Source organism: Hevea brasiliensis, chromosome 18 (assembly GCF_030052815.1).
Source record: "Hevea brasiliensis isolate MT/VB/25A 57/8 chromosome 18, ASM3005281v1, whole genome shotgun sequence".
Taxonomy (NCBI): domain Eukaryota; kingdom Viridiplantae; phylum Streptophyta; class Magnoliopsida; order Malpighiales; family Euphorbiaceae; genus Hevea; species Hevea brasiliensis.
The window spans coordinates 37,154,792-37,167,555 of NC_079510.1; the positions used below are offsets into that span (position 1 = coordinate 37,154,792).

At 31.7% G+C, this 12,764-nt stretch overlaps 1 protein-coding gene across 1 annotated transcript; it reads right to left on the reverse strand.

The window, feature by feature from the left end:
• Nucleotides 1-3,872: 3,872 nt before the first annotated feature.
• LOC131169024 (alkane hydroxylase MAH1-like) lies at nucleotides 3,873-5,749 on the reverse strand. Its single transcript, XM_058140854.1, has one exon. The coding sequence runs from the start codon at nucleotides 5,685-5,687 to the stop codon at nucleotides 4,095-4,097; it is 1,593 nt and encodes a 530-aa protein (XP_057996837.1). The 5' UTR covers nucleotides 5,688-5,749; the 3' UTR covers nucleotides 3,873-4,094.
• Nucleotides 5,750-12,764: the final 7,015 nt, after the last annotated feature.

The following is a 12,764-nucleotide window of genomic DNA, read 5'->3' on the forward strand; positions in this document are numbered from 1 at the left end:
AATGAAATTAATAAAAAAAAATCCCTAATCATGGCTCTGATACCAATTGTTAGAAATAAATTATATATAAATTAAATTGTTATAGATTACATGATTAGAGAATATGTGTACTTGGAAATACGCTTGTATTTATGATTTTCTATGAACAATGAAGAGCGGAAGTAAAAGGGTAGGTTCATAACTCTCAATATCCACAGCCTTCAAATTTTAAATGAATTCTATCTGATGTTAAATGGGGTTATCAGAATATATATATATATATATATATATATATATAGGACTGAGAGTTGGAGCCTCTTCTTTAGTGGGCTTATGGACAACCTGACCCATTACAAGCTTGCCCAATCACATGACTCAATCCATTTAGATATTGTCAATTACTAAACTTATTATTTGATATCATTATTTAATCTGTCAATGAACCTAAAAATTGATTAATGCTAATCCACATCCAGATATAAATAAATAATCCAACATCCCTCCCATTGAGCTCTCCAAAATTTTGAGAGAAGCAAACTTTGTTGTTGATTGTTTAGCAAGGCAAGGATTATCTTGAATTACAGATTTTGTCACTTCTTTCTTACATTGACTCTTCCTCAGTAGCTTGGTTCTCCACTACAGCAGATTGTTATTCCCTGGTTATCTTACATATGTTTTCCTGATTATCTAGAATTACATCTGCTTCTTGTGTTTTGTCTCCTCTTTGTGTATCTGTCTTTTGATTATGTTGTTTTGTTTTTTTAGTTTTGAGTATGTTCAGTTTTGTTCCTTTGGTTTTCAATGTGGTCTTGGCGTGTTGGTTTTGTAAGTTCCAGGTTTTTCACTTAGCATGATTCGTCCTAGGTTGGGTGTAATTGTGTTGGTCTGTTGACCTGAACAAGCTGGATGATTCGATGCTAAGTTTTTCCTGGTTTAATTTTTAATAAAATGATTTGCTTATAAAAAAAATGTAAGAATTAATTAGAATTTTTTGTTTAGTAAATCTTTTTTCTTGGAGAGTTTTAATGTTTAGTAAAATGTAAGGACGACTTTGTTACTAGTTAGTCTCACATTTTGAGAGGAACCTCTGAACTTCTTAGTTTATATTTTATATTCTGATGTTTTTGTGCTATATTTAATTAACATTTTAAATCCTAAGTTAAGTATATGGATGGATATGCTGATTTGGGTGTAGTATGAATATTCTTTATTAAAATTTTCATGATTATTTAAAATTAATAAATATATGACTTATAAAATAAAACAATTAATGTAGATTATTATCCAATAAAAGAGTAATTTATAAATTTTTATTAATTACAATAATTATGTAACCATTCAAATTGTAGCTCTTTCAATATTTTAGTTGGATAAGTAAAAAAATAGAAAAAAAATAAAAATAAAATTTAATTTTTTCATCTTTTCTATTTGTTTTCTGAAAAACAAACGGCAATAATCTCTCCAGAAAGGAAAAAATTACAAATCAAGCAATCAAAAGGTTAAGAAATTCAATTCAAATTGAAATTTTCCATGATCAAAAGACAATAGATATATATATATATATATAAACCAAGAAGAGCTGTTTTCAATTGAAATTGAATCTTAAGTTGGGACTGCTCCTCCACCTGACTATCCCCCAATCCCACTCAAGCACGGCAGCTTATAGATTCTAGAGAAAGTTCGGAACCAATAAAGTAGAGGTGAGTATTTGGTTAATTGAACTGAATTTTAACTTATTAAATTATTAATAACTCTAAAAATATTAATTAAATAGAATCAAAATTATTCAAAATTGAAAATATTTGATTGATTACCATTTATAACTGAATTAATCGAAAAAAAAAAATAAAACATGTATTTATATTATTAGTTTTTTTTAGTCGATAGATAAAATGCACACACTCAAGTTAATGACAGAAATAAATTATCGTTAAAATCATGATAATTTTTACAGAATCATTGTTCCTATATAATCACACACACGCACACTTCACATCCAATGTGGGATCCCGAAGGACCAGTCCCTAGATACACCCGACTCACTGGTGAACCTCAACCAGGACTACACCGAGACACTCAAGTCTCCTTTATTTTCACTCAAGTATGTTTCATTTTTTTTTTTGTCGATAGATTTATATTATTAATTAATTAATAAAAATATATTTATAATCTTTTTTATTTATAAAAAATTATAATTATGATTTAATATTAATAAGAGAATAATTATAAGTTAAATATTATTACAAAATCATAAAAATAATAATTATGAATAATATATTATTAATAAAATTATAATTAATATTAGGCTCTTTTAGCTCCACTACCCATTAGAAATTTATTACCTACATCTGGTATATAAATTAATTTATACATTCAACCAATCAAAAATTAGAATCTCAGGTCCTACCATACTTTTAGACAAGTCCATCGTAATTTTAAATTACATGTCAATTTTTTATTAAATGAGTGCATAAACCCTAGTGTACATAAGAACTCGCATGGATGATTGTTTCTTTTGCTTTCTCTACCAACTCGTGGCCGCTGTTCTGCCAACTGGATGTCTTCTGCAGAGATAAAGCAAACGCCAATATCTAGCTCTTCAATGCACTTCTTGGAGAGCAATCCGATTGTAACAGGCCAATTTTTGTTGATAACATAGTAGAATTAAGTAGAATGTTCTGAATTTTGCTATCTAGCCTCGGAGTCTTAGCAACGAATTTAAAAGCTTATCCATTAGGTTGATAGCTTCAGAATCTTTTCTTCTGGAGAAAATAATTTTTTTACAGAGTAGTTGAATCAGAAATTCTTTGTTGGGAGGGAATTCCAAAAACCCTGACAAGTCCTGAATAAAATAGAGGTGCGAGCTGCATCTTCCATCTAACAACAACGACACCCAAATTCATAGAGAAAAGGAAGCTCAACCCAAAAGTCCTGCTTCTTCAAAGAAGCCAAACTCATTCTGTGATTACATAATTATACACATTTGAAATGAATGAAATTAAGAGTTATTATTATTATTATTATTATTATTATTATTATTATTATTATTATTATTATTATTATTAAACTGATACTGTTGTATATGTGCATATGCAAGCAAGATTATCTGGGGGTCATCATTTCTGATGCTTAATGAAAAGCTCTAGCGTAATTTTCTTGCTTTACTTGCTCCTAACGTTAGTTGATATAGTCCAGCCCAAGTTTCGATCTCGGCGGGTCGAATCTACCGGATTTGGACTGAATCTTATCATCAGATTAGGTGATTATTTTATGAGCGATTAAGAGATTAGTTGTGAGATGGATGCTACAGATATGAGCTTGGAATAATGTGGCTATTGGACAAATGCCATTATATAAGTACATTTAGGGTGATTCACTCTGAGAATCGTACAATAAATAAAGAGAAATTCTGAAAGTCATGCCAGATTGTCTCTTAATGCCATACAATTTAACTCAATTTAACTCAATCATATATATATTACCATTTCATCGTCTTTTTAAAGTAAAAGATCATCGAAGTGGCTATTTTGTTTTCAGGCAATTTGAAAATCCATTATCAATCATCTAGTGACCCAGAAATTCATGACCACATCACTAGTACATATTTTCAGGAATTTTATTTTTCAATCATCAATTATAGAATTTCATCTTAGTTTATGATTTTTCAATCATCAACTAATTGGCGTCCTCTAAATTATTTTTTGTTCCCAAAATTATAGAGAATATAAAATTCAGAATACACCCCACGATCAGTGATTCTTCTATTGAATGTGTATGAAATTTGTTATCACTATAACAAAAAAAAATTTTTTTTTTTAAAAATGAAACCCATCTAAGAGCTCGTCTAATTATATAGCAGAACGATTTATATGAAAAAAAAAAAATCAGAGCAGGTTAGCAAATCGAGAAACATTTTCTATGGCAGAACCAGTGAATCATATAAAAATCAACAAAAACTGGCTTTTATACATGAAATTAAGGTGGAGGGAAATCCACAGTGTGTAGCTAGCCCACAAACATTTGGCCTCTCCTTATTAGTTAACTAAAAACTAGCTCTTATATATGAATTTTTGTCACTGGTTTACATGCAAGCTGATAGATTCTGGAGAAAATCGTCACATGCGATTTCCATCATTTCCTCCATTTGAAGACCCAAATCTTTCAAAAACCTTAACCTTCAAACCCTTTTCGATAAAAAGTACCATAGAAACACTTGGACCAATGGGATGGTTTTCAACCACTTGAAGAGAGAAATTCCATAAAACGGTAGAAGCAACCGTTTTCATTTGCAGAAACGTCAAGTCCTTACCTAAACATGTCCTGGGTCCTGCATTGAATGTTATGAACTTGTAAGACGGTACATGCTTGATTTCACCACTCTCTGATATCCATCTCTCTGGCTTGAATTCTAAGAAATCTTTACCCCATATATCTTCCATCCTTCCCATTGAATATAAAGAATAGATGATCTTCATATTTCCAGGGATTTGATGGCCGCTAGGAAGGATGTCTGGTTCAACAGAAGCTTTGTGCTCAAAAGGTATAGGTGGATACAGTCGGAGTGTCTCGCATATAACAGCATGGAGATAAACTAGTTTGCTTACCTCTTCGATACTGAAAATCTTCCACTTACCACCAGTTCCTTCTCTTAAATTTGCTTCCATCTCATCCAAAATCTTTTTCTCTACAAATGGGTGTGTTGCAACTAGCCAGAAAAACCAAGCAAGTCCAGCAGCGACGCTGTCTCTTCCAGCCGCCAAGAGATTAAAGGCAGTGTCTCTTAGAAATTTGTTTGATTTAGTACAAATGGCATCTTCTCCTCCTTGATGATCTTTACTATTATCATCTCTCACCAAAAAGTATGTTAATAAGTCGAAATCCCCTAGTTCCTCCTGATTTCTGCTGCTTTGGCCTAATTGCTGTCGCTTTCTTGTAATGCATTGCTCTGCAAAATCATCAAAGATGTCCCAGGCTTTCCTAACCTTCTTCTCTTTCCCAATCTGCAGCCACCTTTGCAACTTCCAAATGCTTCCTGGCAAGGTGTGCCTGTAAATTGCAGCCTCCGACATGTCATCATAGGCCTTCGCACAAGGAATATGAGGGAATTCTGGAGAAAGGGAATTCGGATCCAAGCCTAAAACCAATAAGCATATATTATCAAACATGAATCGCTTAAGCACATCTTGTATATCTACCTCACTTGCTAGCATCGAAGCATTCTTTAGAATCGGGAATAAGCCATTCAAGATCTTCTGCTCCATAGTAGTCTTTGTAGCAAGCTCGAACCTCCTGCTTTTAAGTACAGAATGAAATATTCTCCTTAGATTTCTCCAATTATCGGAGTCAGAAATGAAAATTCCATCTCCCATAGGTTCAAAAATCTCCCTGAAATCCTCGCCCTTGTGGTAGTTGGCAAAATTCTTGCTCAGGATGTGATGGATGTTCATAGAATCGCTAGTGAACACAAAATCCTTGTCGCCAAACCAATGTCCTTTGAATAGAAATGTGCCTTGACTTTGCTGGAGTATACAAGTGAGAAAATCATGGAGACGATATGAGTTCCATGAAAGTTGTGGAACCATCCCTACTACAGGCCAGTTGATAAGTAGAGAGTTCCCATTCCACCACCAAAGCCAAAGGGTAAGTGTAACAATAAAGAGAAATGCTAGAATTGCTACTAGCATCTCTGAATACCCAAGCATAGCCATTTCTATGTCTCAAGTTGCACTCTATTTTGTATATGCAACTCTTGGTATATGTTACAACATGCTTCTAAAACATATATTTATAGACCATTTGTATTAGTTTTAATCCCATTTTATTCATGATTTTACTTTGACTCATTTTTATGATTTTAATTCATAAAATCATATTAGTCAATTCAATTTTAACTAGTATAGTGCTTGCCCTTCGGGACAGCCGTGTATACTCTCCTTTTTGGTGCGAGAATTAAAAAAAATTGCCGTAATTGTTGATAACTTCGCTCATATTCTGGCACATATGTTGCATGAGCCAAATTATCTTGCTCATATTCTGGCACATATGTTGCATGAGCAAAATCATGAACAGTTACGTCAAGTATTATTCAGTGAAATCAGTTCTGTTTCTCATGGCAGAAAATTGGTTAAGAAATATTTTACCTTTTCTTTTCTGAAAGTGGAAGGTGCTGTGCTAATCTTAAATTGCCTCCGATTTAGTAATTATTAGTGCGATTTATATTTTAACTAGAAAATTGCTCTTAGCACGTGACTATTATATATATATTAATTTGGATATATAAAAAATAATGTAATGTTGTAAATTTTTATTAATTATTTTAAATTTTATTTTTATTACTTTTATCTCTCAAATTTTTTAATAAAAATTTTATAATAAAAATAATTAAAATCTATATATATATATATAAATATAATGTATCTACAAATATATGTAATTAATATAAGTTATTTTATAATCATAGCTATTTATTATAATATTAATATGGTAGCTATTAAATAATTTATAACTTACAAATAATAAATAATGTTACGTGGTAATAATATGAAAGAGAATGCCACGTATTAGTCACATAGTAATATTATAAAAAAAATGCCACACGTGAGATAGAAATTACCTGTACTAATGCTTGTGTCTATTAATAATTTTAATTTTAATATATAAAAAATGTAATGTTTTAAATTTTTTGTTAATTATTTTAAATTTTATTTTTATTACTTTATCTTTCAAAAACTTTTTAATAAAGATTTCATCATAAAAATAATCAATATCTATCTATATATAATATAGATATAAATATATGTAATTAATATATGTTAATATATTGTAAATTACCTTATAATAATGGTTATTTATTATAGTATTAATATGATAATTATTAAATAGTTTATAACTTATATATAATAGAAAATATTACGTTATAATACAGAATGTCAAGTGGTAGTCACGTGCTAATACTATAAAAAAAAATACATAAGTACTTCTATACTTTAGATATAGACATAGACATAGACATGAACATAGATGTCTCTCCCCTAAAAAGACAAAGGGGTTTCTTCTCTCTTTTCCATACTCACATTTCTTAATAGATCTCCTCAAAATTTCTTTCTACAAATAACAAAGGTCTTTAAAGTTTATTAGCTCTTCCCACAGACGACACTAGTGATGCTAAGTGGCAAGGTAAGAATTACAGCAGGCAACTAATTACTCCACCGAAATAATGGTGGAAGATACTACAAGCTTATCTTTCTTCACCCCCCAACACAACCAACCCCACTAGTGATGCTAAGTGGCAAGGTAAGAATTACAGCAGGCAACTAATTACTCCACCGAAATAATGGTGGAAGATACTACAAGCTTATCTTTCTTCACCCCCCAACATTATTTATTTTTTACCTTCACCGGTACTTAAAAGGTCACTCAACATTTCACACTTAATTACATTTCATTTAACAAATGAATTTTATAAAAGTATAATTATTTAACCCTTATAAATGGTAAACACACAGACGTGACTTGCATACGTTTTACCTCTTTTATAAATTTAGTCATTTAATAGTTATATTTTTATAAAATTCAAGTATTAAATGAAATACAACTAAAAATAAGGGTATCTCGTGTGAAAATCAAAGATTTTTCTTGTTAGAATGAGGATAGCTTTATATAATGGTAAAGTTATTTCATTTATAATTTGGAGATCATGAATTTGAGTCACAAATAATTTCTCTACAAAATATAGGTAAAAGATAAAATTGCGTACATTTACACTCCTGACATTAATAAATGTGAGATTTTTTTGTGCATTGGTACTGATGCCCTTTAATACTAATTGTTGGGACTATGGCTTTTAAATGATGGGTTCATTTGTTTTTCTTTTTCACCATTTCGGCCTTTATTTCTTAGCTTTCTACACTATTAAATAGGGATAAGTGTCAAAAAAAACTTTGTGCTTTTTAAAATTTTACAATTCTACCCCATAATATAAGAATTATCAATTAAACCCTAAACTTTTTAATTTTTGTCAATTTTATCCAACTATTAAGAAAACTATTATTCCATTAATAAAGACGCTACGTAAGACGCCTTGTAAGTATAACCTAGTTGTAGTTAACATATAAGAGAAACACATATCTTTAAATAATATATATATATATATATATATATATATATATATATTAATTCAATATAAGTACTTTGTATTAATATGTATTTGATAAGTTGCACTTAATTTGTTCTTTGTTGTTGACAAACAAAACAAAAATTTGGGATTAGGATATTTGAAAAGATTGAGCACATGTACTTTTTGGTGGGAACATATTATTTGTCATGACCCAAAATATGGACCAGACTGACACTAGGACTTGAGTAAGCATAAGACCCCCAAAACCCGTAGTAAGCCTAAACTATTCTTTAACCCAACCTAAAAGCCCATATTCGAGCACATTTCAAGAACCAACCAGACAAAGTCCGACCATAACGTAGACCATTTAATGGGGAGTTATTAACTCACCCGACCTGTAATCTCAATAAAAATATATTTGGGAAGTTCAACTCACCCATACAATCATCCACAAATAAAAATAAAATCAAGTAGAAGCTCAGCTCCCTCATCCAAACCACAAGCCCAACCCATTCAACCATACATGCATCATATGAAGTTTACAATTTCCAAATATGTAATCTTTACAATCCCAAATCAAATTAAATATTTCCTAACATATGCAAAGTTCTAGATTTCAACTGACAATATAAATTACAAGAACAGACATAAAAGGACCTGTAAGGAAGAAAACAGGTCAATTACATGTAAAGCTCTCCTATAACCTGGGAAAAATGGGCGAACAGGAGTAAGCGTTTGACTCATATAGTAGTATATTGATTTTAAATACAATTTCTATAACTATCTAGCACTAATGCATCCCTATGAATAAAATGCAACATAGATCAACAAATTCATCCAATTCAAACAATATTTGCACAAAGAATAATTTAGAGCATTCACACACCCGCGTGTTACATCAATGAATATACATATATGGGAGCTGATATCCTATATAGCTCTCTTAATTCAATGTCTGTCAGTGAGACAAACTAGAGCCAGACTTTCTCTTAATAATCCAAATGCGGGAATCAGTGAGATTAATACAAAGCCATACTCACCCTGACTTATCACAAAAAGGACTGGGCCCCAAGCGAGACTAGCTCAAGCCGATCTGCCCGTCCTATCCATATCTATCACATCGCATACAGACACACACATTGCTCCAAATCATCCTAGGGCGACTTCCACATCCATTATACAAACAAGAAAATGCAACATAAATGGTGCCTAGCAAGTAGCTGTATACATATATTTATATGTTATATATGAGCATGCTTTGAATATATAATAATAATATTGAAATTATAAATAAAATCAATATCTATTCACAACTTAACCAAAGGTCACTGCGGTGGCTGGGTGGAGGAGGAAGGTTGGCTCAGCTCACCTAAACATTATATCAAAAATTTTATCAATATTTATTCAAACAAAACTTTAAAAAGTCAAAGGACAAATCCTAAGTTTTGCCAAAAATCTAGCAGAGTTTTCCCTATACCTAGGACCTACCCAACTTGCAAAATGATCCAAATAACACTTCTAATACACAAACCCTACATTCACATCTCATCATCATCATATGGCCCCTCCTGGGCCCTCCAAAACAGTTAATACTCACAATTTTGAAAAATTATATTTTATTCCCTATAACTATCATTTTATCATAAATTATTCAAACGAGCTCTAAAATTTCTAAAATTTTTTCTCGCGGTCGTTAACAATATTTTGAACCTAATGCAAAAGAATTTATAATTTTCTAGCCACCCACGAATATTTTATAGATTTTTATTCTAAATTCGGTACTAGGAAATTGAAGAAACTTCGAGTTCAGATTTATCTATGCCAGTTTTGATGCTTGAAACACGTTCGGGACGTCTGAAAATGGTGGGATAGACTATAATTTTGACCCGATTCTGAAGTTGTTTCAGTAGCCCATCTGTCTGACCGAAAATTACAGACCCAAGTAACGGTCGAATTTCGTGAAACGAAAGTACCTACACAAAGCCCACAACACCAAAGGTTAGAATAAAATTGTTACAAAATTAAATAAACTCATTTGGAGCTCGAAAAAATACTGCGAAGTTCGAGAGACCCATTGAAAATTTAGTGTCAGAAATTTTTAAAATTTATATGGTTGCGAAGCTCTCGTCGAGTAGAGTACGCCGGTACTCTCAGAATTTTTTTGGAGTTTCCAGTTTGAGAGAAATTTAGCCCAAAAGTCAAAATGGGCTAAAATTTTTCTGGTAAAAATTGGACAATCTGTAACGATTGGGCTCCAACCACTAGAGGAATTGTCCGCTTTGGCCATAAGCCTCACGGTTTTGTCCTATAGGTGGAATGGAGAACTTCCCAGGAGGTCACCCATCCTAGGATTTCTCTCAAGCGAGCACGCTTAACCCTGGAGTTCTTCCAACTGTCCAGGCCATTCCACCAAAAGGCGCCTCTAGTGATTAGTTTTCCCATTTTATATATCATTACTTTTTAAACCCAAGACCATCTCCGTACTTTGCCGATGTGAGATTTTCCTAAGGGACCTTTCTCCCCCCCTTTCGGGACTCAGCGTCCTCGCTGAGGTTTGCCCCACTATTGCCCAAGAGGACACACGAGCGGCTCTGACACAAGCCGGCTGCACCGCCTCCTGTACTCACAACCGGTAGGAAGCCCAGAAATCTAAGGCACTGGTCCATCATCGAGGCCTCAGATCCGAAGTCGCCTAAGAGGCCAGAGGCCAGAGTACCTGCCAGGGCCTATGCCATCAGAGCTCAGGAGGAGCAAAATGCCCCATACGTCATCAAGGGTACATTCTCTCTCTACAACACTTCTGTACCCATTATCGTCGCATACTCTCCACTAAATCCCATTTGACTTTTAATCTTGTTTTCTTCTATCTCTCACGAATTGATTGTTATATATTCATTTTATATTTATTTATTTATTATATCTTCCACCAAATAGCAATTTTTCTGTCTGATGTTTTTGGGTATATCGACCAATAATTCAATAAATTCTGAGCATTGAGAATTATTGGTTCGGGGAACTCTTAACTGCACACAAGAGCTCTAACGAATTGAAGTATCTTGCGAGAGGGACATGGTTGATTGATTACTCTGTGCAGACAGACCGTTTCCTCTCAAAGGATAGCGCCAAAATTCAACATGCTTCAATCCACAAATTTACAGGCTACTCTAATCCTTTTTCTCTTGATTTTAAATTGTTATTATTTAAATTTTATTGTTTGTTTATAGTCCATATTTACTGTTTTTTATTTAATTAATTGTTGATTTGGTATTATTTTTCTACAGATAGTTCTAGATATCTTTCGTTCCCCATGTACCTTACATGTATATATAAAGAGACAATGCAATAGATTAGATTGATTGATCCAGTTCAATGAAAAGTATTCTTTTCTCTAAAGTTTTATAGCTTTTATGTTCATCATTCTTGATTTCTTCGGAGCTTAATGCCATTTTAGTTTTGCTTTTTAAACCACAAACACAGTGAAAGATGAGTGCACATAGTGCAAGTAGGGGAGAGCAGTTTTCGGTTTAAATCGAAAAATCGAACCGAACCGATTAATTCGGTTCAATCAGTTCGGTTTTAAAATTTAATCGGTTCGGTTCGGTTTATAATTTTGATAATTTCGGTTAATCGGTTCGGTTCGGTTATTTTCATAAAAAAATCAAAAAAACCGAACCGAACCGAAATTATGGAAATAAAAAAAAAAATCGAATCAAATTGAATCGAACCGAACCGAAATCAAAGAAAACCGAACCGAAATCAAAGAAAACCGAACCGAACCTTAAGATTTTTGAGTTTTGATTTCTAATTTTTTTTGTTTTTATGTTTTTATTATTTAGATTTAATGTTTAAAATATGAAATTTTATAAATTTCGGTTTGATCGGTTTAAAATCGAACCGAACCGAAATTTATCGGTTCGATTCGGTTCGGTTTTCTCTTATCGATCGGTTCGGTTCGATTTTTAAAATTTTTTATTTTTGATTTTCGGTTTTATCGGTTCGGTTCGGTTTGGAACCGAACCGACCGTTTGCACACCCCTAAGTGCAAGTGTGTGCATGTGCTACAGGTTGGACAAAAATGATACAATATCATTTATTTTCGTATGTGAGCAGTTTATTGGATTGTAAACATACAACGATTGGAAATTTAAAACGATACGAATGTATATGATGTCATTTACATGTAAAATAGGTGAGACGAAGGACGAAGTCAAAAAATTTAGTCAATGAATAAAAAAATTTTAATTTACCCAATTTAAAGAAAAAATTATGCACGATGATGGTAAACTTACAATATAATAATGCATATAAATTTTTAATATAAAATAACAATCGAGTAGAATAATTATTAATCTATTAAATATAAAATAAAATACTAAAATAATATAAAATTAAATGATTCTTTTACTTGTGAGTCTTCCTTCTTGTAGAAAATCAGTTTGTATTATCATTGTTTGTAATTTTTTACAAACGGATTTTAAATTTGTTTGGATTTACAAAATCAGTTTGTATTATCAATCCGTTTGTAATTGTTAAGGAAAGTAAAAATAAAATAAATTTTCAGTCCGTTTATAAATCTGTTTGTATTTTAAAAAAATAAAAAAAATAGTTAAAATATTGTAAATATTAATAATTTATCATAAAAATAATTTACAATAAATATATTGTTAAA